Consider the following 27,618-nt stretch of genomic DNA (forward strand, 5'->3'; position numbering starts at 1 on the left):
TCTGTGCCTCCTCTGTAAGGGAGAGGCCATCCATCCCTGCCTCCTGCCTTTCAGGGGAAGAAAGAGGCTGGAAAAGGGACTTGAAACTCCTAAGAGGTGGGCAGGTCAGACACAGAAAGAAACAGTTAGAGCATAAGAGAGATTTAAGGAGAGAAAGAAGGCGGAAATGAGGCATAGAGATCAGGAGGAGAGCCAACTCTGGACCCAAAGATCTTGATCCTTCAAGAAAGAGCACCGCACCTCCTCAGGGCAGGGACGGGCTGAGCTATTGGACAACAGGAAGCAGAAGAGGAAGGAGAACATGGCCCTGGGGCACTTTCCGACCCACCCACCTCTTGCCAAACTTGGCCAAGCACCCCCAGCTCACCCCCTCAGGCATGTGACCAGGGTGTGCCAGAAGTGGCAGCCAAGGAACTCAGCAGCCAGTCTGCTCACAGCACTGGGTCCCAGGAATCTCCATCTCTCCCCGCCGCCTCCATTCCTCATCTTCCAGCCCTTCCAGGGCAAAGCCAACAGGCCAGGCTGGGTCTCAGGGTCCCAACAAAGCCAGGCCTGTCCCCTGCCCGATCTCCGTGGGAGCAACGTCTGGGCTGGGCAGCAGGTGAAAATAAGCCAAAGGGACAAGGCAGAGAGCCAGCCGCCTCTCCCCCAGGTGAGCTCTCCGGCTTAACTCCTGGCCCGCCAGACCCGGGGTCTTGGGGCTGTTGGTTAGGGGATGAAAGGCTGGGTGGAGGTGAAGTCAGGGATGAAGAAGGGAACCAGCTTTCAGAAAGCACCCCTTCACACACACACACACACACACACACACACACACACACACAACCATTTGGTTCATCCACAGCCACGTGAGAATGACCCCATCAGCTGACTCCAATCACCCATGCCCACCTGTCATCCATCCTCCACCCTGTGCCAGGGATAGTTTCAAATGCAGACTCCCTCCCAGCCTTGGTTGAAACTTTCAGAGGCTCTCTATGGCCTATCTAAGTCTAAAGTCCAAAATGTGCAGCTTGGCATTCACGGCCCTTCCCATGCTGACCCACTCTTTCCCAGCCTCTCCCCTCCCACCCTCTACTCCAGCTCCCTGAGGGCAGTACACACTTTCACACTCCTGGGCCCAACAAAAATGGCCCTGGCTCCCTTCTGCGTCGGTGAACTTCCTATTCATCTTGTAGGACCCCTGTCAAAATGTTACCTCTTCTGGGTGGGCTTTCCAGACTGTCCCAGGCAGAAGAGCCACTCCCTGCCCCAGAACCAGGTGACAGCTTGCACAGGCCTCCCTGCATATTGTCTCAGGATGATGTGTTTGGATGTCTGACCCCAACCCACCCCCACAGCACAGGGTGTCCCAACAGAAGGTGAGGACTCACTGGGGAAGACCACATGTGTGTGCCCGGTACTTGGCAGAGGATGGGAGAGTGGGAGAAGGGAAAGGTGATGGAGACAAGAATGAAGGGTGGATGGAAAAGAGAAGGTGGTGGCTGGAAGAAGGAGCAGGTAGGTAGAAAGGCAGATTGGCTGAGAAGTGAGCAGATAAATGAGAACCAGGAAGTTTCCACTGGGTGCAGAACCAACATTTCACACAGAGGCAGCAGGGCCCACAGAGCACCAAACGAAGGCTTTGCCAGAAGGCTCTGAGGAGTGGGTCTAAGCACCCACCCGGCCATTCTCGACAACTGTGGTTTCAGCCGCAGCAGGAAGAGGGGTGAAATGGGGTTTGATGGGGCAACTAGAAGTTCCTGAGAAGGAGATGCTGGCAGGAATGCCAAGAGGAGCTGGGCAGAGGTGAAAGCTTGAGCTGAGGCCAGAGGACAGAGCCCCCAGCAATTGGCCTCCTTGCGACCGCCGCCCACTGCCGGCCCCAGCCGACCACCAGGGTCTTACCTCCCTTCCCACACTCTTCAGATCTCAAAAAGGCCTGCTGTCAGTGGACATCTTCCAACCCTGCAGACATTCCTATTTGACCTCCAGTCATGCCTGAGCTTGACCCAGGTGGCCTCACCCCAGCTCCTATCCCCACGCTTGTGCCCACCCACTGGGTGCCAAGAGGAGCCCTAAGTTGGAGGAGAGACCACAGCTTCCCAGGCAGAAAAGCAGCAGGCCACAGCTTCCCGACACCATGCCCTGTGCCTGGCCTCCACCTGGATTCTCTCTCCTTCCCTGGGGTCTCTCCCTGCCCCACTCTCGCCATCCATCCACTCACTGAGTAACCCTTACTGAGCATCTATACGGTACACGTCCTATGATACCAAATTCTCCAAACCTTGGCTCTGGCCTGAAAACACCGGCTCACAGACTTATGAGGGAAACAGGCATCACCAGAAGCACCCCCAACACTCTCCTCTTCTTGGCCAGAAAGGAACGCTAAAGCTGAGGTCTCTCCATCCCCTATTTCTGGGGTGGGTTTGGAGACCCAGCTTCCTGCTCTGGGCCCTACAGCTACTCAGGCTTGGAGAGGGAGGTGCTGGCCGAAAGCACCAGGGTTAGGGTCTCTTGATGGGGATGGGCCAAAAGCAATCGGCGCTGGGACAGTCAGCAAGGGGACCTGGACCCTCAGCATCACCTGAATCTCCTTTGCTCCCCATGCTTGGCTTCTCTGCAGATGGCAGCCTCTGCTTCCCACTCTTGGGCTGCTGCCCCTCCAGGGGCTGCCTTGGCTTGCCTGCCCTTGGCGCGGCACTCCGTTCTGGTGCCAGGGGCCCTTGGCAAGTTCATACATCAAACAAGGAGGCTGTAGCTGGCTTCCTGCCCTCAGGAAAGAGAGAAGGACTAGAGGGTGTGGGCCCATTCTCAGCCTCACACACTCCTGACCCACACCAGGACCCAGACCTGCCCCCAGAGAGTGGGTAAGGCTGAGACAGGTAGTCAGCTGACCCCCCCACCCTTACTTGAATACAGACCTCTAGGGTTTCTTCCTCCTTCCCCTCTGACACCTTAGCCCCACGTGGGGGAAGAGGGTGGCAAGATGAGAAGAGACACCACAGAGGGACATATTACAGAGTTAGGAATCCTCCCCTTTCCCAGGATGTCTCTCATGTCCGTTGCCAAGATGATGAAGTGCTCCCTTTGTGGGATGATGCCTCTAATTCTTGAGATGCTTGAGTCTTCTAGAGACACCACCAAAATAGAGGGATGATGTCTACCGGACAGAAACTAGAACACAGGATCCTCTCACACGAAAATTCTCATAGCTGCACTGTGTGCAATAGCCCCAAACTGGAAACAGCCCAAATGCCTATCAATAGCAGAACTGATGTCTTCACACGGTGGAACACGGTGCAGCAGTGAGAAGGGACACTACAACCAAACTCAAGAATATGGATGAAATTCACAACCACAATGTTGCTCAGAAGAAGTCAGGCACAAAATAGCACATGTGATGTGCTCCCTTTATAAGAAGTTCTACAACAAGTAAATCTATACTGGCAGAAGTCAGGAGAATGAATAACCCTCAAAGGGGGATTAGTGACTGGAAGGGGACAGGAAGGGGGACTTCTGGGTGCAGGCAATGCGCTATTTCTTGGCTGATCCTGTTTACATGGACACATGGGCGTGTTCAGTTTGTGGAAAGCATGCCCACTTTTCTGTATTTATGAAATACTTCACTAAACTAAAATGAAGGAATGCCTGATGAAGCCTTACCAGTTATGGTCTTCGTAAGATGAAGGTAGTCATCTTCACCTCACCCCCCACTCCTCACCCCACCTCCAAGCCATCTCCATGTCCTGTCCCTTCTCGTCCTGAATCAGTCTTGGCCTCATCCTCAGGGAGCCCTCTCTATGGCCAGTCACCTCGCTAACCCAAACCATCATCATCCCCACCCCCATGACTGCAACCACCTCCCCAGGTCTCCTTTCTTTGCCCCTCGCCCCTTGCAATCCACCCCTACACACCCCACACAGACAGCAGAGTTCAGGAGGAGCCAGCAGCAGCCAGAGAAAACCTTTGTGAAGTTCTGTAGGCACTCCCAATTCCTCTCCATCTCAGGACCTTCACGTGTGCTGTTCCCACAACCCAGACTGCGTCTCACTAAATTCTACCTGCACTTCGGTGCCGTGTTTAAATGCCACTTCCTCTGCCTTACCAATCTACATCTGATCCCTCCGGTAGCTCCCATTACATCCTCTACTTCTCTCCATCGTGCTGTTTCCAACAATGCGTTTGTGCGATTACTTGTTTGCACTTGATTCTCTCCCACCAGACTGACACCTGCTCTGAGGCCAAGAAAATGGGCTGCCTGCATTCCTGCTCTAGTCTCAGCTCCCAGCTCAACGCCTGGCTTACAGCAGGTGCTCAAATGTGCTTGCTGACTAAGAGACTAGATCTTAACCGTTCCCATCACAAAAAGGAAATGATAATTATGTGACATGAAAGAGGTGTTAGCTAACACAACAGCAATAATCACATCACAATATACACATGCATCACATCAACACGTATACCTTCAACTTACACAACGTTGTATGTCAATTACATCTTTATAAAAATAAATTTAAGAAATACATAAACTTACAATGAAATAAATTCTATTACAAACTGAGGTAATGAATACCCTAAAACTAAAAAGAAAAAAAGTTTGGAATAAATGAATGGTCAGGCCCACCTATCTTGCAGGCAGTCTGGGGAAGGCAAAAGTTGCCTCTGAGAACAAAACTTCCCTCGCGCAGGGTCAGGACACCTGGGTTGTGGTCCTGGCTCTGCCAACCACTCGTGTGGCCCTGGGAAAGTCATTTCCCTTCTCTGGGCCTCAGTGTGCCCATTTGTGAAACACAGGGTTTGTAAGAATCAAGACCCTCGGTGGGCTTGAGGGGGTTCATGATGTTGTGTGCGTCTCTGTGTGTGTGTGTGTGTGTGTGTGTGTGTGTGTGTGTCTGCGTGTTTGTGTGTGTACATGCCCACATACATTTCCCTAACAAGAGTATTTGTAACTTTCATCAGATTCTCACAGGAATCTGACCTCACAAGGTTCAGAACCACTAACCAAGATCCTTTTCAGCTCTGGGGTCTATGATTGTACATAACTAGAGAGAGAGAATGAAGAAGTAATTCAACTCATAGTAGAGGTGGTTAGAGGGGGTTAGAAACCCAGAACTTCCATCACAGGTGTATGACCCCATGACAGGAATTCAGGGGAGGCTGCAGGACCTTTAACCCTAGGAACCTCCTGAACTCAGTAGGGCTCCGGGCTATTGAGCAGAGGCCAGCTGAACTGACCCCAGGGGCTGGCTTTCAGAGAGAGGCGGCAGAAGCAGCCTGGAGTCTCCTCCCCTCTGCTCCCACCACCATCCAACAAGCACCCACTTGTCCTGGGATATGGCAGGGAGCAAGGAGGCGCGGCTGGCACCTGGAGATGCCCTCCAGGCCCCTTGGCGCCCAGGTCAGAGAAGGTTTGGCAGGAATGCTCAGGAGGGGTGCCAAGCCCCACCTTTCCTTCTCCTGAGGCTGGCAGGCTGCTATGTGGGACCAAGGGAGGAATCGGAGTGTAGGGCTGCCATCGGACCCTAAGGAGGCCACCCGACAGGGCTTACACCTCTGGTCTTCAATAATCCAGAGCTGGAGCTTAGAGGCTTGTGCGCCTAGGTGGGCAACCTTCCTCAAAGCCGAGAAGAGGCGCAGGCCACAAATTCCAGCCAGGGAGGAGAGAGGTGTGGAAAATGGGGCCTGAGGGAACAAAGAGGCCACCAGAGTGAGAAGGGCAGTGTGGTCTGAGCAGAGGACAGCCAGCTCAGGGGGGTGAGTGAGGACAGCTCACAGTTGCAAGAGAGCAAGATGGCCCTGTGAGAAGGGTGCTTGCCAAAGCAGGGAGAGGAGGAACAAGGCCGCAAGTGGAGATGGGATGTGAACATGGCTTGTGGCCCAAGGAGAGAAGTTTGGCCTAGGGAAGGGAGAAGAGGGTGTCTGTGGCAGAAAGGGTGGCATTTCAGTGGCAGGACTGTCAGTGGGAGGGCCTTGGCTGGGAGCCCAGATGCTTAAGTAGCTTCTAAGCCCCGACTCCTGGGGGAGCTGGGAGCCCAAGAGATGTTTATCCAACACAAGAACATGGTAAAATGTCTCCTCTGGGGAGGCAATAGGCAGCTTGGCTGCCCTTTCCTGGGTGGCTGAGGTCTCGTGAGGGTTACACTATGAATGAGGACCCCGGCAAGGGGAGAGAGCAGCCAGCAACAGCGTCCCCTGCAGGACCCAGAGCCAGGGAAGCAGTGGGCATGAGCTGGAACTGGGACGGAGATTCATCCTGAAGATAAAGGAGGGGTGAGTCATGGGTGAGCGCCAGGCTCTCTCAAGAGGCCACTCAGAAACCAGCTCATCCGAATGCAGACAGACACTTGTCCCCATGCCTGTCCCTGTGGCTGTCACATGCCCACACACACACACTCCCTGCCCCCACCTCTCCCCTCTCCTTGATCACCCACCGCCAGTGCCCCTGGCTCCTTCCTCCATCTCAGCCCTGACTGCTTGTCCCTGTCCCTGTCCCTGTCCCTGCCCCTACCCGCCTTCAGGTGGCCCCCCAGCACCCACCCCATTGTTGGCTGCATGCAGAGTGGAGAAAGCAGGGAGACCTACCAACAGAGAGTAAAGTCAGAAAGCATCTGAGATAGGAACAGATAAGGGAGGGAGACTGTGAACTCACTTCCCACCAAACCTTCAAGAACAGAGAAAGGTTCATGAAGCTCTGAGGCAGGGGAGGAGCCCTGATGGCCTCTGGAAGGGCCCAAGAGTTCTGCCTCGTCATCATCACTCTCTGCCCCTCTGCCAAGACCAAGAAGCAGTAGTCTGGGATGCCCAGCTGACACCTCCAGGCCTCATCCTACCCCCAGGGCCCGAAGTTAGGCTCTGGCCTCCATCCAGATCATCCCTGGACCAGCAGCCACTGCGAGGGCTCAGGCAACAACTACATCCCACCAAGTCTGTCCCTTAGCATGGCTGGTCATCATGGTGATGATTAAGGCTAGAGCTTAGGAAGGACAGAGAGCTGGGTTTATAAGCGCAGCCCTATGCCTGGCACTGTGGAGAACAACCACAAACATATCAAATCTGTGTCCTAGAGGGGCACCAGTCAAGTGGGGTGGAGGGGTCACTTTGGTGAACACACACACACACACACACACCTGGCTTCACTGGCTGCTGAAGTGAAGGGGGACAAGGGGGCTGGGATGTGGTCACACAATAAATTTTAAGTTGCCCAAACTCTGTGTGCCCCAGGTGGAGGGATGTAAGACATCAGTATAATCCAAACCCCACACAGCAAACAAATCTTGGGAGGCTTCAGCCCTCACAGCCCCCAGACAGAGAGGTAGGTTGGGATTATTCAGGGAACCAAGGGCAGAGTTATCTAGTCCCTAGTGACTCCAAAGATCTCCCCCTCCTCCTCCTCCTTAGAGAAATCCAATGCCCACACCTGCGCCAGGCCTGGTGGCTCATGGACAGACACTTAGCCCAGAACACATACTTGCCTCCCAGCACCAGCCTGTCCCCACCTCTCTGAGTCCCACTTGCAGAGCTCTAAGACTTACCCAGAACAGAGAACACAGGGGTGAGGGCCTGGTTCCTCCACCATCCTCAGGTCGATCCTGACTCTGAAGGGGCCTTCCCTGACTCAGAAGGCCCCCTCCCTCCTGGCTACAGAGCCGGGTCAGAGACAACGGCCACAGAAACCGGTGGGACACACAGTCAACCCCTGGATGGGCTCAGGGGAAATTCACTCTTCCAATGCCTTTCCCAACAGGTCCAGCTCTGCCCCTTTTAGGTGGCTCCTAAAACCATACCTGAAAGATTTGCCCTTTTGAGGGTCAGGTCCTACATCCCTCTCCTTCCAGGGGCTCAAGAGATCCAGGTGTGACCTCAACCTAACTGCCCCTTCACCTGGTCCTGGCTCCAGAGCGCCACAACCGCTGCCGAGCGCTTTCCTGGAGAGGCTCTTTGCCCGTTTCAGGTGAGCTGGGCTCTGCCCGCCACCCACGCACGCAGCGCCCTACCTGAAGCAGTAGCCGCCCGCTCTTGGCGCGAGTGGAACCAGGGGTCTCCCGGCACTCGGGCGGCGCGGGGGCCGGAGGGCTCCCCGGGGGCTGGGGGCCGCAGAGGGGCGCGGGCTCCAGCGCCTCGCAGCACACCAGGCTCACGGTGCAGCCCATCCGGCCGGGCGCCCGCCCGCCCCCGGCCCTGGCCACCGCTCTGCCCAGGGTGCCTCCGACGTCGGGAGGGGGACGGCGACGCCCCCCAGCCCGTCCCCGCCCGGAGCTTTCTTGGTCCGCACCGCCAGGAAGCCGGGGAGCGCGGGCCCGACGAGGGGCGGTGACACGGGCGCCAGGACGCAGCCAGTAACGACGGAGACCCGAGGGCGCTGTGGCGCGGGGAGGGGCGGCGGCGGGGTCTCGGGACGCGAGCGGCGGACCTGCCGGGAAAGAGATCACCAGCCAGCGCGACGGGAGAGGCAGGAAGCAGATAAGGAGAGATAATGAGGGAGAGACGGGAGACAGGCACACGGGGGACAGAGAAGGGGGACGAAGCCTCTGCACGCAGGAGACCGAGTCCCAGAAAAGGAGATACCGGCAGGCAGTCCTGGTAAGAGGACCCTGTCCTGGCAGGAGGGTACCGCGTGCGCCAGTGTTTGCATGCCGTTCCTGGGGGTGGGAAAGGATAGTCCTCGCAGGTGCCTGTTTCTCTGTTCTCTGTCCCTAGTACTAGCCCTTGGGGACCGGGTGGTGGAAAGACCCCCGCCTCAAGGAGGCAGAGCAAAGCCAGTGTGGGAGGACCACAAGCCCTCCTGGGCAACCCCCCTTGTGGGTTCCTGGACACAGCATCTCACCAGTGCTTTCACTTTAATTCTTTTAGGGGTGATCCCAGAACTGGGAAAATGGCACTGATGAGCAGCACTCACAGGGACCTCTCAGAAGACTGAGGAGGGGAGGAGGAGGGAGACATGTGGTGGGACCCATGCCCTCCCCTCCCCACCTGCAGGACACTCCAACCAAGTGATGGTGAAGACTGCTTAGTATCAGATGGGGCAGCATCATAGCCTCTTTGTGCCACCTGGTGGCGATAAGGAAGAAAGACAAGAGTGACTGTGATGAGAAGGGGAAAGAAACTTGCAGAGCATCAATTGCCACTACCACATGGGTGAGTCTGAGTCTGTGTTTCGTCAACAAGTGCATCTACCCCAGGTCTGCCTGAGAGGAGCCATCCCTCATCTCACCCCTTCTGCCCTGGAGCTCTTGACCCTGCCTCCACCACTGCTCCCCTGCAGTCTTCTGCTCCTCCCTCTATAAGCAAGGTTTCCCCCTCCTCCAGTGGGCTGGGCCAGGCCTGAGTCACTTCCCAGGCAGCAAACTCTGGGAAAGGCTGAGCTGGGGCCCTCAGTCACAAGTGACAGTCTCAGGCTGCAGTGTCCTCCTTCCCATGCCCCAGCCAGCCAGGCCTTCCCAGGTGAGTAGCAGGGAAGCCCCCAGGTCTGGGGGTGGCTGGGAAAATGGGGTGATGCTGGGAGCAAGGGCAGAGGAATCCTGGATAGTGATGAGGAAGGGGGAAGGTCCATCTGGATGTTTGTGGATTTCATAGACAACCAGGGTTAGGAGGAGCTGTGGAGACCCTCGGCCCAACCCCTTGATCTATAGATGGGGAAACAGGCCCAAGAAAGGCAGAGGCTGTGCCCCAGGTCACACACTGAGTTAGCAGCAGGGCCAGAATGGAAAACCAGGTCTATTGACTCCCAGCACATCTGAATGCATCTCCCACCCACCCTCCTCATTTACCTTCATCTCCTTCTTTCTTCCCCTCCACTGCATCCTACCGCTCCTTCACACCCACTCTCCGAAATTCCAGGCACCACAGCCTGGGGGACAGGACATCTGGGTTTCCCACCCCATGCCTGTCTTTACTTCAGACTCTCAGAATAAGCCCACTGGCCCTCAGGGGCCACAGTGTTCCTCTCTGAGCCCCAGGACCCATTGTGAGGGGAACAGGCTGAGGGTCGCTTGGAAGAAAGCCACAGGATAAAAATCGCATGTCCTGCTCCCTACCCAGCATTCTGGCCGAGGCCCCACTCTGGGGCCTCGCCTTACTTCTGCCTCCTTTTCCTCAAAGAACACACATTTTCCACTCAGCTGGGGCCCAGGAAAGAATGAATGTGTGTTCCAAGGATGATGACTGCTCTGGCAAAGCCCCCTGTGGGGAAGGGGTGGCATCCCTCAGCCCAGCATATACATGGCTTGTGTTCTAACAGGGCCGCTCACATCCAGCCAGGACTGAAAACATGGGCCCTGTGGGCAGCCAGACCCCAGTTCAAATTCTAGCTTCACCACTGAGAGCTTTGTGACATTGGATAAAACAATTATCCTCTCTGAACTCCCTTCTCCTTGTATAAAATGAAATTGAGATAACCCTCCTAGGGTCATTATGGGGATTGAATGAGACAAGGCTGTTAGGGACACAGGGCAGGGGCACAGGGTCTGACTCCCAGGAACTGCTCCGTGAGTGGGGGTCACACTGTCATCCTCCCACCCTGTCTTACAAGAAAGAGCTGGGATTTTCTCCCACCAGTTAACTCTCTCTGTGGCCCCAAAGATGTCACATCCCTTCTGATCTTTTGTATATGGAGACCGCTGGGCGGCTGAAGCCAGAGGTTCCTTCCTGGGCTGATATTCTGGAGCCACAAGGAATCACGTCACTTTCAAATATTCATGGCGGAAGAGGGAGAGGTCCTCAAGATCACCAGGGACCTGAAGGGTGAGTATGTCCTGAGAGAGTTTCTGGGACCGAATTGGGGGAGAGGTTCAGGGTCTCGGGAGCCTCTGCTAGAGCCCCCACTGCCCGATGTCTGATGTCCACCATCCTCCCTACAGCGGCCGTCTCCGCCATCCTCCAGGGCTTTGGGGGTGGGCAGCAGCCGGTGACAGATGCCAGCGCTGAGCTGCACAGACTCTGTGGCTGCCTGGAGCTTCTGCTGCAGGTCGGGCCCTCCCCTCCCTCCTCTCTCCCATCTCTCCAGGTCCCAGTGACCAACCACCCAATGGGCTTTCCCAGATTCTGAGAAATCTTTTTGCTACCATGCACGGCCTCATCTCCCTCAATCAGCAGGTCCTTCCTAACAAATAACCTCACCCTTGAAGGCTGTCCCTGTAGTCTGGGAAGTGAGGTGGGACCAGGCTGGGGCAGGGTTCAGTGGGGCTGGGGGCAGCCACCCTGCTCTAAAGACAAAAGTTTCAGAGGCATGGATATCCTTGGGTTGGCCCTCCTTGCTACTGGTTACAGCCTCAGTCATCACTATCACTAGCTTTTATTGAGTACTTACTATGTGCCCAGCTAAGTTCTTTCCATGCCCATCTTGTTTCATTTTCCCTCTAATCCCCTGAGGTGCTTCATGACCAGCCCATCCCCACCAACCCACCCACCCACACACACACACACACACACACCCCCTTCCTCCTTTTCTCTGTGCTTGTATGTGTGTGTGGTATGAGTGTGCATGTGTGTGTGAGGTTTGTGTGTGTGTGGTATGTGTTGTGTGTGTGGTATGTGTTGTGTGCCTGTGTGAGTCTCCTGCCAGTCTGCCCCTCATCTGCTGCACTCCAGTCACATTGGCTTCCTTGATCTTCCTAAAACTCACCAAGAAAGCATCCACCTCAGGGCCTTTGCACTTGCTATTCCCTCTGCCTGGAATGCTCCTCCCCCAGAAATTTGGATGGCATACTTTCTCATTTCCTTCAGATCTGGACTTGAATAGTATCTCCTCAGTGGGGCTTTCTCTGGTCACCCAAATCTAGATTTTTAACACACACACACCACACACACATTTCACACATGCATGCACACACCACACACTTTCTATTCCCTCTCCCTCCTTTATTTTTCCTCCTTAGCAGTCAGCACACTGTAGCATACTATATATTTTACCTATTCAGTTTGCTCATTGTCTGTTTCCCCTACCAGGATGTAAACCCACGAGATCAGTTGTTCATTGCTGTATCCCCAGGGCTTAAAACAGGGTCTGGCAGATAGTAAGTGCTCTGTAAGTATTTCTGAAATGAATGAAGGAATGAATGAGAACGTTGAAGGCTCAGAGAGGTCAAGCAGCTTGCTCCTGGTCACACAGCCAGTCGGGGCAGAGCCAGGACCTGAAGCTGGGCCTGTCTGCACAAGCTCTTTCCCCCCTACCATGGACCCACTCAGCCTGCTGGAACGCAGAGCAGGTTCTTGGGAGAAATATTTCTGCACTTTCCCTTCCCTCTGCTTGCTTCCAGTTTGACCAGAAAGAGCAGAAGGGCTTCCTGAGGCCTCGGAAGGATTACTGGGACTTCCTCTGCACTGCCCTGGGGCAGCAGCGGGGGAACACAGAGCCAGCCCGCTTCGTCCACTCACAGAGCAAGGTATCCAGGGCGAGGTGGCAGGGAGGCTGGCCTCGGTGTGATGGAGACCTGCCACTTGGCCCTTAACAAGGATAGCTCAGGGGCCAGGAGGGGAAAAAGACCCGCCCGAGGCCCTTCTCTCCCCCATCCCAGCTCCACTGACCATAGACCCCCTCACCTGGTCCTCATCTTTCTTGAGCCCTGCCCTCAGCACCCCTCTAGCCACTGCCTTTCCTCCCACAGCCTCAAGTCCCAGGACACCCTTTCCCACCAACCACTCATTCCCAGCTCCTCTGTCTCTGTGCCAGCTGGTTCCCTCTGCCCTAACATCACCACCCCCTCACTTGTCCCCTGTGGGCTCTGCAGCTGAAGACCTCACTGGGAAAAGGCCGTGCCTTCATCCGCTTCTGCCTCGCCCATGGACAGCTGGCTGAGTTCTTGCAGCTCTGCCTCCTGAACCCAGAGCTTATCAGGTGTGGCTACTGATACCATCTGAGCCCATGTCCCTCCTTCATGAAGATCCCTCTTTACCTCAGAATGGTGGCTTAATATCAAGGACAGCTAAAATGAGGGTCGTAAAGGGAAAGTCAAAGGAGAAAGGGCAAAGGGGAGGTTAGAATCCCAGTCCTGGTAACATCATGATGCTTGGGCCTCCTGCTCCCCAGTGGCCACAACCCTGCCTGGGGAACCATCCCAATAGGGTGTGCAGTGGAGCTGGATTCTCTGAGGCTGGGGGTGGAATAGCACCAGGGCCAGAGGTCAAGGGTGCTGATCACTGTTAACACAGGGAGTGGTATGGCCCCCGGAGCCCTCTGGTGTGCCCTGAACTCCAGGAAGACATCCTGGATTCCCTCTATGCTCTCAATGAAGTGGCTTTCGACTTGGACCTGCAGCGGCCAGACTTGGATGGGGCCTGGCCCATGTTCTCAGAGTGAGTAGGTGTAGCGTGGAGGGACTCTTCAATGCCTGCTCCTGTTACCACTACCCACCCAAACTAGCCCCCAACCCCATCTTTTCCTCTCTCCCTTCTTGCTCCCTGATTCCCGGGTCTCCACCTCCCTAGCCTTCTGTTTCCCCAGTGTGACCTTATGATGTCCCATGATGCTGCATAGAACACAAAGTCACTTGTTGGATGTTTGGGGTAGACGTTTAGAAGGATGAATGGATATTGGGATGTTGGGATGGGTTGGAAGGATGGGTGGAGGGTGGGATGCATGGGTGGATGGAGAGGAGGATGCATGCGTGAGGGTGGAAGGGCAGGAAAATGGGAGGGGTGATGGGATGAATGGGTGATTGGAAATATGGGATATCCTGCATCTGAGAACCAAGACCGCTGCTCGAGAGAGGCCGGAGGTCCCCCTGCCACTTTCATTTTCAGGTCCCACTGCTCCAATTCCAATCGGACCCAAGGGAGAAGACCCAGAAAGACCACAGATTCCCCAAAGGAGGTGCCTCTTCCCAACTTTCACTCTGAGTTGCTTCTCCTCCATCTCTGTGGGGACCCCCAGGTTGAGAAGTAACTGAGCCATCTGGACAGACAGAGAGGAAGAGGCCAACATGAGGACCTGGGGCTAGGGAGCCACAGAAGGAAAGGCTCATGCTTCTAAGGTGGTGAGGATATGGGAGAGAGAAGGGAACCACTGGCACCATCTGCAAGTGCCACTGGGGCCCAGGGGAGGAGGAAGTGCTGCAGAAGGTGACCGGAAGCTCATAGGAAACAGCCGAGGGAAACATCCTCTGCTGGACAATTTGCAAACATCTCAGTTCAATTCAGGGAATGATTGAAGAGCTAGATTGCCTGGTTCACATTCCAGCTCCATCTGTTACCAACCTTGGATACGAAACTTGTCCCACCTGGTTGGGGGCATCCTGAGGATGCATTGTGACAGCCCACATCCAGCACAGAGCAGGGCCCCTTCAACATAATCAATAAGGGGTAACTTGTGGTTATCATCCTTCCACAAGCTTGCTTTGCACCCCCACCAGCTTCCAGGCACCAGGTGCAAATGCTATGACTCAATCTCTGTCCTAAAAAGGAGTTCCAGGTCTGTTCAGGGAGACAGGCCCTAAAGGAACACATTGCAACACAAGTGTAGTGATCAGACATGCCCAGGAACATGGGAGCGCAGAGAAGCCTTCTTGACAGAAGTGACTCTTAGGGGCTGTCTGTTTAAGCTTTCACCACAACCACAAGGCAGTATTATGATTCCCATTTTACAGATGAGAAAACAGAAACACAGAGAAGTCAAGTTCAGGGGAAAAGACTAAAGGAGATAGATGGGAAGAACTTAGGGGAAATCAGATCAGTGCAGAAGATGGAGGTAAAGGAAGGAGAAAGATGCGGGTACAAGGTGAGAAAGGAAAGGGCATTGAGAAGCACTGCTGCTCCCTGACCAGATCAAAGCCCGGGCCTCCAGTCTCCTGGGGTGCTGTCAACATTCAGATTCCTGGACCCTACCCCAGATCTGCTGAATCAATATTTCTAGTGGGAGGAGCCAGGAATCCATACCCTTAGCCAGTTCAATGGATTAGGGCTGTGGCTTTTCACAGGCACCAGGTTGGTGAATTGGTACTGAAAGGGGTGATGGGTTTGGGGCTTCTCTGCAGATCTCAGCCACATACAGAGACCCCATAGGAGTCCACCCAGAGGAGCCATACACCAGCCAAGCTGGCTGTCTGCAAGATGCACCCAGGGAAGACCGGTTGGCTGGACTCCCAAGGACGCAGCAACACAGGCATCTTCCCTCCTCTTTGGAAAAGAAGGAAAAAGATCCCAGGAGTCTTGGGCACCCCCAGAGCATGTGGGAACCAGAGGGGGAGGAGCTTCAGCAAGACCAAGAGAAAGGAGCTCCAAGGACAGGGATCTACCTGGAGAACTCAACATCCAGTATCCAGGGACAGGGAGAGGGGGCCAAGGGGGCTCTGAAAGAGGTGAAAGGGACAGAGGCGAAAGGCAGGGGGGTGTTGCTGGATGTGTCGGGCCAGAGAACAACAGACGGGACTCATGAAAGAGAAGCAGAGTGGGGTCATGTCCGTAGGCTGCTGGCCTCCAGCCCCAAAGGGACAGTAGAGGACGCAGCGTCAGGGAGCAGGCAGGAGGGAGAGGTGCCCAGCATCCCAGGGGAGCCCTGGGTCCTTCAGGGCCTGGGAACAAAGGAAGGCTCCACCACAGAGAAACCCCAAGAGCAAACAGAAGTGACCAGTGTGACCAGGAAGGAGGAACAAGCAGAGATGGCTTTGCAGGATGTGGTCAAGGTGAGAGCAGTTGAGCTCTGTCCCTATCTTTTCTCTCTTCCCCAACCTGGCCCACGGATGGGTGTCCTCAAGGGTAGCCTGGGGCCATTCCTGCCCACAGATCAATTTGTATTGGTCCACACAGGATCATTAGGATCTGAGGATGCCTTTTGGAAGTTCTTCAGTTTGTCACGTGAATAGCATGCACTCTTCAGTCCACCGCAGTCCCCACCGCTCCCTGTTGCTTCACGCCCAGCCTACTTTATTCATCAATACTACCTGCCCAGCCCTTGTAGGCGTTTGAGTTTGTGATCCCTTCCGAAGCAGTTCTTCAGGGCAGTTGCTTGTTCTCAAGTTCCATAGCCCACATTATTGGCAGGTTCTAAGTTCTCCTACTGCAGACCCCGCCTCCTTGCTTTTATTGATGCTTCTCCTGGATTGTTCTCAAGCCTTCCTTCAGCCTCCTCCCCAGCCGGAGTCTTCCAGATCCTTGAACTTTGTAACTTCAATCCTTTAATGAAGGAAGAGATGGTGGCTTCAGGCTCACCCAGGGACAGAGCCAGCTCCTAGTGCTGTCCCCAGTCCAGCCCACCACCCAAGGGCTGTTTCACATGACCTGGGGTCTCACAGGGGTATCTGTCAGGTCAGGCCCTGGGCTAGGGTCACTGCCCTCCTCCTTCAGCTTCTATTTCCCTTCCTCTCACCCTCTCCCCGCCCTCAGAGCCTCAGACATGGTCTCCAGAAAACCAAGGAGCAGGCCCAGCACCAGGAGCAGCTGCTGAAGGAGCAGGAAGGGGAGCTGAAGGCACTGCAGGAGCAGCTCAGAAGGTAACCTAGGCAACCATCAGAACAAGCCAGGAGCCGGGAGTCCAGGGGGCAGGAGGCTCGCGGTCATGGTCAAAAAGCAAGCATCTTCTGAGCACCTCTGGTGCACCAGGCCCAGTGTGGGGCACAAGCTGGGGATGCTGAGGCATGTAGGGTATTGTTTCCGCTCTTGGGCGGCTTCCCCTTGCCAGCCCCCTCCCTCAGTGACCTTGCTGCATAGCCCCAGGAGGTGTCTACGTCTCTGGCCCCTCCCTTCCCTCCCACAATCACCTTTGCCCCTTTCTGCTGCCTCTTCTGGGCTCCCCTCTCTCTTGTCCATCCATGCAGCCTTCCTGCCCCACCATAATCCTGCCTTTCTATCTCTTTCAGTCTCTCTCTTTTCTTCTGTTTGTCTCTCATTTTCCTGTTCCCTTTTATACAATCTCTCTTTCACCTTCTTAATAATTGTAATCATAACTATCATTACCGGGCATTTACTACATCTCTGGCACTATTCCAGGTGCTTCTTCATAGCCACCTCAGATCAGTCCTCCAAGAACCCTCATTTTATAAACAAGGAGGCTAAGGCTTAAAGATGCTACACAACTCACCTGGTATCAGCTAGTGAGTAGAGGAGCTGAGAGCCGGAACCCACAACTGTCTCCAGAACTAGTGGGCTTAAACACGACCCCTGGGCCAGTATCCCGAGTTCCTGTATTTCAGTCTCCCTGGTGCCCCCTCCCCTCTCTCACCATCCAGCATCTTCATCCTGCCATCACCACATTAACCTCAAGGGTCCAAAGTGCCCTGTTTCATCTCTACTTTTCCCCCTAGATCTCTCAGTGTCTCGATTTCTTTGTCATAATTTATTTTTTAAAAATCTCCGCTGTGCAAAGATCTTCCTTGGTCTGATTCAGTCTCTCCGTGTCTCTCCCGTGGTCTCTGCATGCCTCAGTCTGCCCGCCTGCCTTGTCTCTCCCACGTGGCTGACACCTGCCCCGACCCCCAGGGGAGCCTGAGTCTGTGATTCAGACTGAATCACAGAGTATCTACTGACTGCTTACAAGGCTGAGAGAGGCCCAGCAGCCCAGAAATCAACCCAAAAAGACCCGCTGGGACTCCTCCCACCAGACACTCAGCTAAGTCCTGTGCTTTGGTCAGCAAAGATTCCCATGATTCAGGCCTTAAGTGAATGCAGGGGCCTTGCCCACCCAGGCCTTCTTCTGGGGATGAAGACAGGCTGGAGGGAGTAGCTGGGCGTTCCAGGGAGACCACCAGCCCCAGGCTGCTCCCTGAGGCTGGGGAAGCCCCTGTCTCACAGACCCCTGTCCTGCTGCCTGTCATCCCTTCCATCATTCAGTCATTCCACAAACACTCAGAGTGCCCACTCTGCACTGAAAATACTTTCATGAATAAAACAGACAAAATTCCTTCCCTTGTGGAGCTTACATGCCAATAGGGAGGCAGTTGATAAGTATAAGCAAGCAAAATACGTAGGATATCAGATTGTGGTAAGTTCTAAGAAGGAAAAAAATAGAGCAGGGAAGGGGAATGGTAAGCATCAGGGGTGATAGTTTAGATGAGGTGTCATGGCCAGGGAAGACCTCCATGAAATTGGAATCTAGACCTGAAGGAAGTGAGGAGTGAGCCATTTGGATATGTGGTAAAAGAATGTTCCAGGCAGAGCAAACAGCAAGAGCAAAGGCCCTGCGATGGCAATGGGCACAGCATCAAGGATGTCGTTATAGCCCCAGCGGAGCGAAGGAGGGAGAGGATGCAGGAAAAGGTTGGGGTGGGGGGGTCACGGGAGACCCCAGTAGGTCATCAAAAAGACCTTGCTTTTGACTTGACTTTGAACCAGTAAGAGTCCTGAGCAGACGGGGGACATGATGTGACTGTTTTAATGTTAAAAATATACTTCTTTGCTTTTAAAAGACAATTCAGTGGTTTTTAAAATAGTCACAAAGTTGTATATCTATCACCACAATCAACTTTAGATTATTTTCATTACCCCACAGAGAAACTCTGTGCTCATTAGCAGTCACTACCCATTTCTCTGCAACCTCCCCAACCCTGGGCAACCACTAACTGCCTTCTGTCTGTGTAGACAGGCCTGTTCTGGGCTGAACTGTGTTTTCGAGGACTTACTGCTCCATGGAGCTAGTCTGTATTCTGACGTGAGCAAACGGGTGTGTGGCTGGACTCCCACGTGCTGTAGGAGCAGAGTCATGAGCAGAGGGGTCTCATGGTCTGACCTGGGTGTTTGAAGGATCACTCTGGCTGTGGTGTGGAGAATAAATGGCACCAGGTGGGCAGGGGCAGAGCCCCAGGCTAGATGCAGAGGGGAGATGCAGCAGGCCCCAGAGCAGAACAGCCCGGGGGCTTTAAAAATATGCCTGGGCTTCCAATACCCACCCCTTGGCTTTCTGGCAGTGGGGTCCTGGGACACTGGCCCTCCCCTTCCAGCCTTAGGTCATTGATTTGCAAAAGGAGATGGTGGGATCTCTAAAACTCCTCCTTACAGCTCAGATGTTTTACGAGACCATCTTTTCAAGCAGGTGAGTTTCCTCTGGGTTTCCTTTTCCTTTGAGGTGGGTTAGACCTCAAAGCAAAAGGGATTAGGACAGGAATGAGTGGACGGTCCTCAGATGGGGAATTAGGCAAACATCACATCTTCCCCCCATCTTGGGCAGCAGTATGGAGCTCCTCAGAGGTATGCCCAGGACCACAGGATCCCTCCCTCACTCCCACCTGCTGCCCACTCAGCCCTGGTGCCACAAACCACTGGTGATCAGGGCCCTGCTGGGATGCAAGTGTGGGGAGGCAAAGAGAGGTGAGAGCTTGACAGGCCTGCATTCCAATTTCTGCTCCCTGCCACTTATCATGCTGTGTGACCCTGGGCAAGTGTTAGTCCCTCTCTGAATCTCTATCTTCTTTCCTATAAAATAATGATCGTATTACCTGTACCATAAATTTGCAAAACTTCAATGAAACAAGGCTATGAAGCCCTAAGGTCAGTGTCAGGCACACAGTAGGTACTCGATAGACTTTAATCCCTTCCATGTCTCCTGCACTAGGAGTGTCTGTCACCCCCTCAAATACTTGAAATATTTTAAATGCTTCAACGGCTTCCATTGCACTGAGATCAAAGCCTATGCTTCCTGGGGCCTCTGAGGACCCTGCCTGCCTCCCACCTCACCTCCTGCTCCCTCACCCCTGCCCTTCACAGGGTTACAGCTTCACTAACCCTTCTTTCTTTTCCTCAAACAAACCAAGTTCTTCCCAACTTGCAGAACTCTGTGTATGCTCTTGGCTGGATCTACCCTGCAGACTTCTCTTCTTTCAGATTTGCTTTGATGTCACCTTGTCTAAGAAGACTTCCAAGCGCCTCTCAACTCTGTGAGCCAGCCCCTCCTTTGTCGCTGTCATACACTTAATTATTTTACTGGTCTATCACTTGTTTTGACCACTGCCCCAAACACGCTATAAGCTCCACCAGGAATAGGCACCGCTCTATTCCTGACACCGAAAACAGCCATTGGCACACAGTAGGTGCTTAGTAAATGTTCCTTCCTACCCAAAGACACACACTACCCACAGTGGTCACATTAGGGCCTGCACTGGCCACACCAGGGGCCCTGGGATCACTGGGCAGGCACAGGAAAATGAAATCCCAGTACTTAGAAATGAAGAGGCTACAATGTTCATTAAATGAAGACTAGAATGTTTATTAAAAGTCACTCCTTCTAAGGCTGCAGGGACTGGCCTTTTCGGCATTTCGGTGGCTGTCTTGTCGGTTTGATTTCATGGCCCACCCAGTTTTCCTCCCTGAAGCATGACACGTGGCAGCATTTGAAACATTAGTAACTCAGTTCATGTCAAGCTGCTCACAAGCCTCTTCCCCTCAAACGCCCTCAGCGCAGGGGCATGGGCGTGCACACGCACACAAACACACACGTGCACACATACACACACACACACACGCATCAAGAGGTCACAGGACAGGCACCACCGTGGCAACGCCCTCCTATCTGAGCGATGGAGTAAGAGGCTGGGATCTGGAGCTGGGACCTTTTTCTTTCCAGTCCATTAGTTTTCTTGGAACCTTCTAGGAAGCCACAACGACAAACGAAAGAGGCAAGAATAGAGCTGAGGCGTTTCCAAGCCCAAACTGAAACAGAAATTGAAGAATGCCACATGTTTAAGATTACTTTTTTTAACTGAAAAGACAATGTATCATGATTTTTCAAAATATTTTAAAGCCAAATAATCATTCCAAATCCCACACCACTTACCCCCTCTCCCAAACACCACAATTATTCTCAGCTGGCACAGCCTATCCTGCCTGGGTTCCCAGACACCCATTTCCCTCAGAGAGCTGCCATGATTGTGAACATGCCTTTCCAGAAAACTACATTTTAAAATGGAAATTTTCTTTTAAAAAAGGAAAACAAATGAAAGTGTTGACTTGTCCTCTGTAAAGGAACCTTCAAGGCTAAGCCCTGTTTTCATTTCTCTGGAAGGTTTGAGGCATCAACCCACAGGTGTCAGACCACAAAGTGCTTGGTTCGGTGTGATGTGTGATGTGTGGTATGTGTGGTGTATGGGGTGTGTGCATGTGTGAGATGTGTATTATGATGTATGCGTGTGGTGGAAAGTATGGTGTGTGTGGTATGTGATGTGGGGGGTGTGTGTTGTGTTGTATTGGGAGTGTGTGCAGAGTGTGTATGTCTAGTGGCATGTGGTGTGGTGTAAGTGTAGGTACGTGATGTGTGTGGTGTGTATGGATGTGTAGTATAATGCATATGTGAATGTAGTGTGTGTGGTGTGTGTGCTATGTTGTGAGTGTATGCGGTGTGTGTGTTTTCTAGTATGTGGTGTGTGAGCGTGTATGTGTTGTGAGTGTGTGCAGTGTGTGTGTGCGGTGTTGTGAATATGAGGCGTGTGGTGTGTAGTGTGTGATGTGCATGTGTGTGTGTGTGTGTGTGCAGTCCATCCACAGAGGGCATCCCCAGCTTCCCCAGCAGGGCTCCCTGCCACGCAGAGGCCCAGCCCAGCTCAGTCACAGCCCCTGCGCTTTCTCCCTCAGAACTCAGTCTTCCTTCTGCGCACAGGTGTCAGGAAGAGAGGGCCCAGCTGCAGGCGGAGCTGGAGCAGAAGCAACTGGAGGCTGAAAGGAGGGATGCCATGCATGAGGAGGAGCTTGAAGGGCAGCGGGACCTGGTCCGCGCCATGAAGAGGCGGGTGCTGGAACTGATTCAGTAAGGGCAGGACCCCAGGACTGGGGTACAGAAGGGGGGCTGGTATCAAGCAGCTCTGGCCCTTTCCTATATACTAACTCATTTCCTTCTTTCACCCCCCCCCGCTGTTATCCCCATATTACAGATGAGGAAACAGAGGGTCCGAGAGGCTGACTTGGCCATCAAGGACACACAGCATATAAATTGCATATAGTCCTCTACCTCTAAGGCACACACTCCGCCAACCAACCCCCACATACACTTCCACACACACACACACACACACACACACCAATGCTAGGAGAAGGGAAAGGAGCCCAAGGGTTGAAAAGGAATTAGGAGAAGAAGGAGGAGGTTAACTGAAAGGTAATTGAATGTCCTATACCTGCCTGTCTATTGGACTTCCTCTGACCACTGGACCTGTGCCTGTCCTGGGTCAGGTGTCTTGGGTTCCAGAGGCTGAGTTCACCAGGATCAATTCCAAACCACTAGGCTCACTGAGGGATGGAGGAAATGTGTGAAACCTGGCTTCTACCCTTCAGTCTAGTGAGGCGGTAATTCACAGGTGTCCATTATACTTTCACCTCATTCAGGAAATAGGAGACCATTGGACTCACGTTCCATTAGAACTGGAGGTTGTGAGGGATCATTTGGACTAATCCTCTTGCACAAAATCCAAATGATTAAAGATGAGGAAAGGAGAGATCAGCCTGGAAAGGACAAAGAATTTGAAGAATAATCTCCTTTGAGGAGCTGTCAACTGGAAAGAAGGAAGATGCCAAAAATTAGCTATATATCTCGCAGAAGAATTAAACGTAGCTAACAATAAAAGACCTTTGTATATATGATTGTTAAAGAAAAATAGATTTAATGAAAGATGAAAAACAATACTCCTAAAGTGTTAGGTTTAAAACATCTTGATAGGAGGATCAAAAAAGGAAACAGAAAGTTACCTAAATTTCACTGTCCACTCAAAGGAACTACATCAGTTCATCCCAAGAGACAAGTGTTTTCCCTAGTGCTAAAGAAATTAATCACTCAGGTCCCAAATCACATAATACAATGTCCCTCACCGAAGTGTTGCGGAAGATACAGCCGTAAGCAAAAAAAAAAAAAAAAAAAGGAAGAAGAAGAAAAGAAAAAGGGAGGGGAGAGCACAAAGGTTTACTTCTGTGCCAAGATCATAGACTGATCACGCATTATCTATTCTCCATCCTGGGATCTCACTTAAGTGATGGTAAAAGAATAAATTGCAAACAGAGCGGTAAGTGGAGGAACCAACCATAGATGAGAGATTTCAGCTAATTTCCAGAAGCCAGAAAATGGATGGAGAAGTGAATATTGGATTTAGCCCATGTTAGAACTTCAGGGTCTGGAGACACCAAGAACACAAGTGGCAGAAGTGAGATGAGGGGCAGAAATCAGGAAAATTAACTGATGAAGTCATTAAAAAAACAGTGCACACTCATGCTTCCTGCCTGCCTCCCCCATGCAAACACCCAACAGTGAGGGCCCTATTTCCCAGGCAAATAATTAAAAGATCTTTCTCTAAAGAAATTTAGATGCCCCAAATAATAAAGCAGTGTGTTCTGGCATTTGAGAGTCTAGAGCAGCAGGTAGCTCCCTGCCCAAGCTTGCCTAAGGGGAAGCCACGAGTCAACCATCCCTGTCCACTCCTTGGAGCTCCAGCAGTTTTTATCACCTCTTTATTAAACATGAAATGACAACCAGGGATCCCCCAGACATTTGAGCAGAGTCTAGAAAATAAAGGGGAGTGACAAAGATAAACAAAAAAGATCCATCTCCCATGATGCTGTGAAAAGCAACCATCAAAAGATAAGAAACAATGAGGGAAGGTATAGCTCAAATGGCAGAGCACATGCTTAGCATGCACAAGGTGCTGGGTTCAATCCCCAGTACCTCCTCTCAAGATAAATAAATAAGCCAAATTACCCCCCCCAAAAAAAAAACTAAAACAAACAAAAAAAAAAGATGAGAAACGTACTTGGAAATTAAACAATGACCACTGAAAATTTTTTAATTCACTAGGATTGAAAGAGAAAGATGAGGCAGTCTCAGCAAGTAGAATGAAAGCAAAGATAAAAGGAGATGTGAGAGAAATAAACATAAAGAATCGATTCAGGAGTTTCAGTATCTTCTCCAACTGATAGGAGTTCAAAAAAAGGAAAGAATGGAAAGAAGGTAATTATCAGATGAAAATATGAGACACTTTCCCAGCTCTGATGGACACAGAGCTCAGATTTACAGATTTCACTGAGTGACAAGCACAATAAACGAAAGGGGGAAAAAAACCAACTACATCTAGATAGAACATTGTAGAATTTCAGTAAAACAAAGATAAGAAGAATATCCTAAAAGATAGGTCCACTTACAGAAGACTTCAAACCCAACAAATGTTAAGAATCAATGATGTAATGATTTCAAGTTCTGAGAAAAGCTGGCTTTTGCCCTAGAATTCTATGTCCAGCCAAACTGTGAAGTAAGTGTGGAGGGGATGGAGGAAGGACATTTTTCAGATAGACAGGTCACAGAAAATTCACCTCCCACACAGCCTTTCTTAGGAAGTTAATGAAGGATATACTCCAGAAAAACAAGGAAGTAAGCCAAGAAAGAAGATGTGGAATTCAGAAAATAGTAGCTCTAGCCTAGGAGAGAAGAAAAGGGAATCTCCAAGATGACAAGTGGGCAGCAAGCCCGGGAAACTGTCAGTTCAGGCTATAGCAGAATTACTGAGAAGTCCAGGAGGGAGGTCTCTGGGGAGAAAGAGACTCAGTAGAGTATCTGCTATGACAAAAAATTGTGGAGGGGGCAGTTAGGATTAGGCTAAGTTAAAGGCAACTCGTGCAAAGAGCAAAGAAAGGCAATTAGAAAGTCTTAGAAAAACAACAAATTTCCAAGAAGGCAAATGTTATAGGACACATCTTAGCTCCAGTTGACACAGTATGCTTATATGTTGTCTAATAATAATAAAGACTATTCATTGATTTTTTTCAATGTTAGAATCAACCTAAAGGCAATGCACAGAAGACAATTATAATTATAGAATAAGTGTAAATGTCACCACCCAAACAACAGTAAGTACAGAACAGACTCCAAGAGGACTTTCTGTGAAGGTGGCAATGTTCTGCGTTTGCCCTGTCCAGTATGGTAGCTACTAGTCATATGTAGTGACTGAGCGCTTCAAATATGGCTGTTTCAACTAAGGAACTGAATTTTTAATTTTAACCTTAATTAAGTTTAATATACACTTAAATAGCCACACATGTGGCTAGTGGCTACCATATTGGATTTGCAGGAATAGATGACAAGTCAGGAAGTAGAGAGGGGGAAAGCTGAAGAGAAGGCTGCTGGTATAATCTTATTGCAGGATGGCAGTCTTGTGATATATCTTTAGTTTATAAAATGAGTGAGAAATAAATGTGTGAGTGTATTCTGTAAAATTACATCGTAGCCAAAAGAGGAACCAAAAATGGGATATAACTGCATTGGGAGGAAGGAAGAAGAGTTAATAGTGAGTATGGTAATAAATAAGCCATATCTTCTGATATCAAGGAGCTCTATAGAAGATGTTCTTTCTTGATAAATCAATAAAATGAAGAAAGAAGGATAGGAGCATATTACATAAACATGGAAGTAATATCAAGGAGAATAAGCTAAAAGATGTAAGGGGTTTGCCACTGAGACTGGGAAGAAGGCCTTTTGATAGAAGTCCTTCTGTACCATTCACTTTTTAAATTGTATGTATGTGTCATTTTGATAAAAATATAAAACTACCCACATTCATAAACATCCTTTAAAAAACAGTGAAGATAGTTTTGCAGGAGGATAAACATATGTAACTACAAGGCAGTTTGTACAATGTGCTAAATAAAAGATAATAGGCATTATATGCTTTAGGAGTCTGGAGCGAGAACCCCCTGGAGGCTTTCAAATCAGGGAGTGCTTCTTGGAGGAGGTGGGATATGAACAAGTTCTTAAATAATACATCAAGGTTATGTTGGGCAAAGAGAACCTGGGTGTCACCATCCATCTTCCCAGAAAAACTGGAGACTCACCAATCTCTGTGTGTTTGTGTCTCACTGTCTCTTCACTTGTTTCTGTCTCTCTCCATCACTATGTCTTTTTCTTTCTCTCCATCTTCTCTGTATTTGTCTCTCCCTCTATTTCTGTGTCTCTTTCCCTGTCTGTCTCTGCATCTTTTTCCCTGTGTCTTGCTCTCTCCCTCTACATGTATTTCCCCATCTGCTTCTCTGTGTGTCTCTGTCTCCCTCTCCACCTCCCTGACTTCCTTCCTCTCTCTCTGAGTGACTGTCTCCATCCTTCTTTGTCTCCCTCTCCATTTCTGTGTCTCTGTTTTTCTGCTCTGTTATCCCCGGTCTCTTTTTGTCTATGTGTATATCTCTGTGAGACTCACTCTGTCCCTCTCTGTCTTTCTCTTCTTTATCTCTGTGTCTCTTTCTGTCCCTCTCTGTCTCTCCATCTGTGCCATTTCCATCTTTCTATCTTCCTCTGTGTGTATATGTCCCCACCTCCAACCACCCATCAGAGAGAAGGATGACCTGTGGCAGAAGGTCCAGCATCTCTCTTCTGTGGCCCCTGGATGCTGTGTCAGCTGTAGCAAGATCTTTGGCCGGCTGTCTCGGCGGTACCCATGCAGGTAATGGGTGGGGCACAGAAGCCTTCCTCTGGGACAACCCAGTTTCCACCAGCCACAGCCCTCTGCCCACTCCAGAGAAGGGAGGAACACCTTATAAAAGGCCACCTAAAGCTGGCCACTCATTTTACCCAAAGCTTAGCAGAAACATAACAAGAATAGTAGGAAGGGGACAGACAAGGAATGGCATCTGAAAGATGGGACTGTGTAACCCTTCCAAGAATAGACTGGCTGATCTCATCTGGGAAGAGATTTCCTGTGCAGTGGAAGCTACGCCCCTCACTTTGCCCTGGGAACACGGTGGCAGGACAAGCAACAGGAGCGAGGACAATGGGCCATCAGGAGAACCTGCCATTTGGAGTTAGAGGACCCTGGAGGGTGGGGCATCGGGATACTCTTTAGGAAAGGGGAGGCCTCCTGAGACAGACCCAGGGCTGTTCTGCCGGGAGATGAGAAACAAGTGGACCTGAAGATGCTCGAATCCCGTTGCCCCCTGCCCGGTACACATCCATGCATGCCGCACTCTTCCATTTCTGCTTTGCAGGCTCTGCGGAGGCCGGGTTTGCCATGCCTGCTCTGTGGATTACAAGAAGAGAGAGCGCCACTGCCCACCCTGCTCCCAGAGAAGAGAAGCCCAAGTCCTCTGACCAAGACCCCCTACCCCTCAGCTCTTCCTGGCCCTCTGGTCTGACCGGTCCCACCTTCTGGAAGTCAGCGATCTAAAGAGGACAGCACTTGAGTGGACAGGCCGTGGTGTGGAGGGTGGAAGGAGCGGGGCTGGCTGTCAGGAGACAGGTGCCCGCCCTGCATCTCCCACTGCTGAGCTGGGCAACCTTGCAAAGCACTCAGCTGTCAGGCTTTTTCTGTGACATGAGGGAGTGCTTGTCATCCTCTCGAAAGTCCCTTCACCCTCAGAAAATCCTCATCCAAGAATAAGAGCCGGTGGCCCTGACGTTTCTCCTCTGCACTCCCTCTTCAGCCAGCCCATCCATCAAGACACTTGTCTGGAGTCTGTGTGCTTCAGGGGTATGTCTTTATCATCTTTCATTTTTAACAGCTTTCTCCAGGTGCTGCTAACATGTAATACACTTCACATGAATCTGATGTGTACAATCTGATGAATTTTGACTTCAATATACATCCGTGAAGCCACACCATCTTCAAAATAATAAACACATCCATCAGCCCCCATTTCCTTGTGCCCTTTGTTATCTCTCCCTCCTGCTCCACACCTCTCCTCATCCCTAGGCAACTTAATTGCTCTCTGTCTCTAGAGGCTAGTTTGCATTTTCTACAATTTTATATAAATGGAATCATACAGTATACA

The 27,618-nt window shown here is 51.6% G+C and overlaps 1 protein-coding gene across 6 annotated transcripts; it reads left to right on the forward strand.

Annotated features, from left to right (window-relative positions):
- Positions 1–515: 515 nt before the first annotated feature.
- On the forward strand, positions 516–27,482 carry RUFY4 (RUN and FYVE domain containing 4). 6 transcript variants are annotated; one of them, XM_032480213.1, is made up of 14 exons: positions 516–652; positions 7,815–7,930; positions 8,956–9,114; positions 10,592–10,719; positions 10,836–10,942; positions 12,234–12,359; positions 12,705–12,811; positions 13,126–13,269; positions 13,717–13,786; positions 14,946–15,593; positions 16,294–16,400; positions 21,491–21,637; positions 26,184–26,294; positions 26,836–27,482. In XM_032480213.1, exons 4-14 carry the CDS (start codon positions 10,674–10,676, stop codon positions 26,936–26,938), a joined length of 1,716 nt encoding a protein of 571 aa, XP_032336104.1. In that variant the 5' UTR covers positions 516–652; positions 7,815–7,930; positions 8,956–9,114; positions 10,592–10,673; the 3' UTR covers positions 26,939–27,482. The 6 variants fall into 6 exon arrangements, with proteins under 6 accessions (XP_032336104.1, XP_032336103.1, XP_032336101.1 ...); XM_032480212.1 differs by lacking the exon at positions 516–652 and having other exon boundaries at positions 7,810–7,930; XM_032480210.1 differs by lacking the exons at positions 516–652; positions 7,815–7,930 and adding an exon at positions 8,158–8,559 and having other exon boundaries at positions 8,830–9,114.
- The last annotated feature ends 136 nt before the right edge of the window (positions 27,483–27,618 follow it).

Source organism: Camelus ferus, chromosome 5 (assembly GCF_009834535.1).
Source record: "Camelus ferus isolate YT-003-E chromosome 5, BCGSAC_Cfer_1.0, whole genome shotgun sequence".
Lineage (NCBI taxonomy): Eukaryota > Metazoa > Chordata > Mammalia > Artiodactyla > Camelidae > Camelus > Camelus ferus.

Bases quoted from the DNA above. Each gene is read 5' to 3' on its own strand.
- RUFY4 (XM_032480209.1), top strand. From the start codon at position 12,033: ATGAGAACGTTGAAGGCTCAGAGAGGTCAAGCAGCTTGCTCCTGGTCA. The intron at 13,787-14,945 runs GTGCCTCTTCCC...GCTTCTCTGCAG, and splicing joins CCACAGATTCCCCAAAGGAG to ATCTCAGCCACATACAGAGA. The intron at 15,594-16,293 runs GTGAGAGCAGTT...CCCCGCCCTCAG, and splicing joins CTTTGCAGGATGTGGTCAAG to AGCCTCAGACATGGTCTCCA.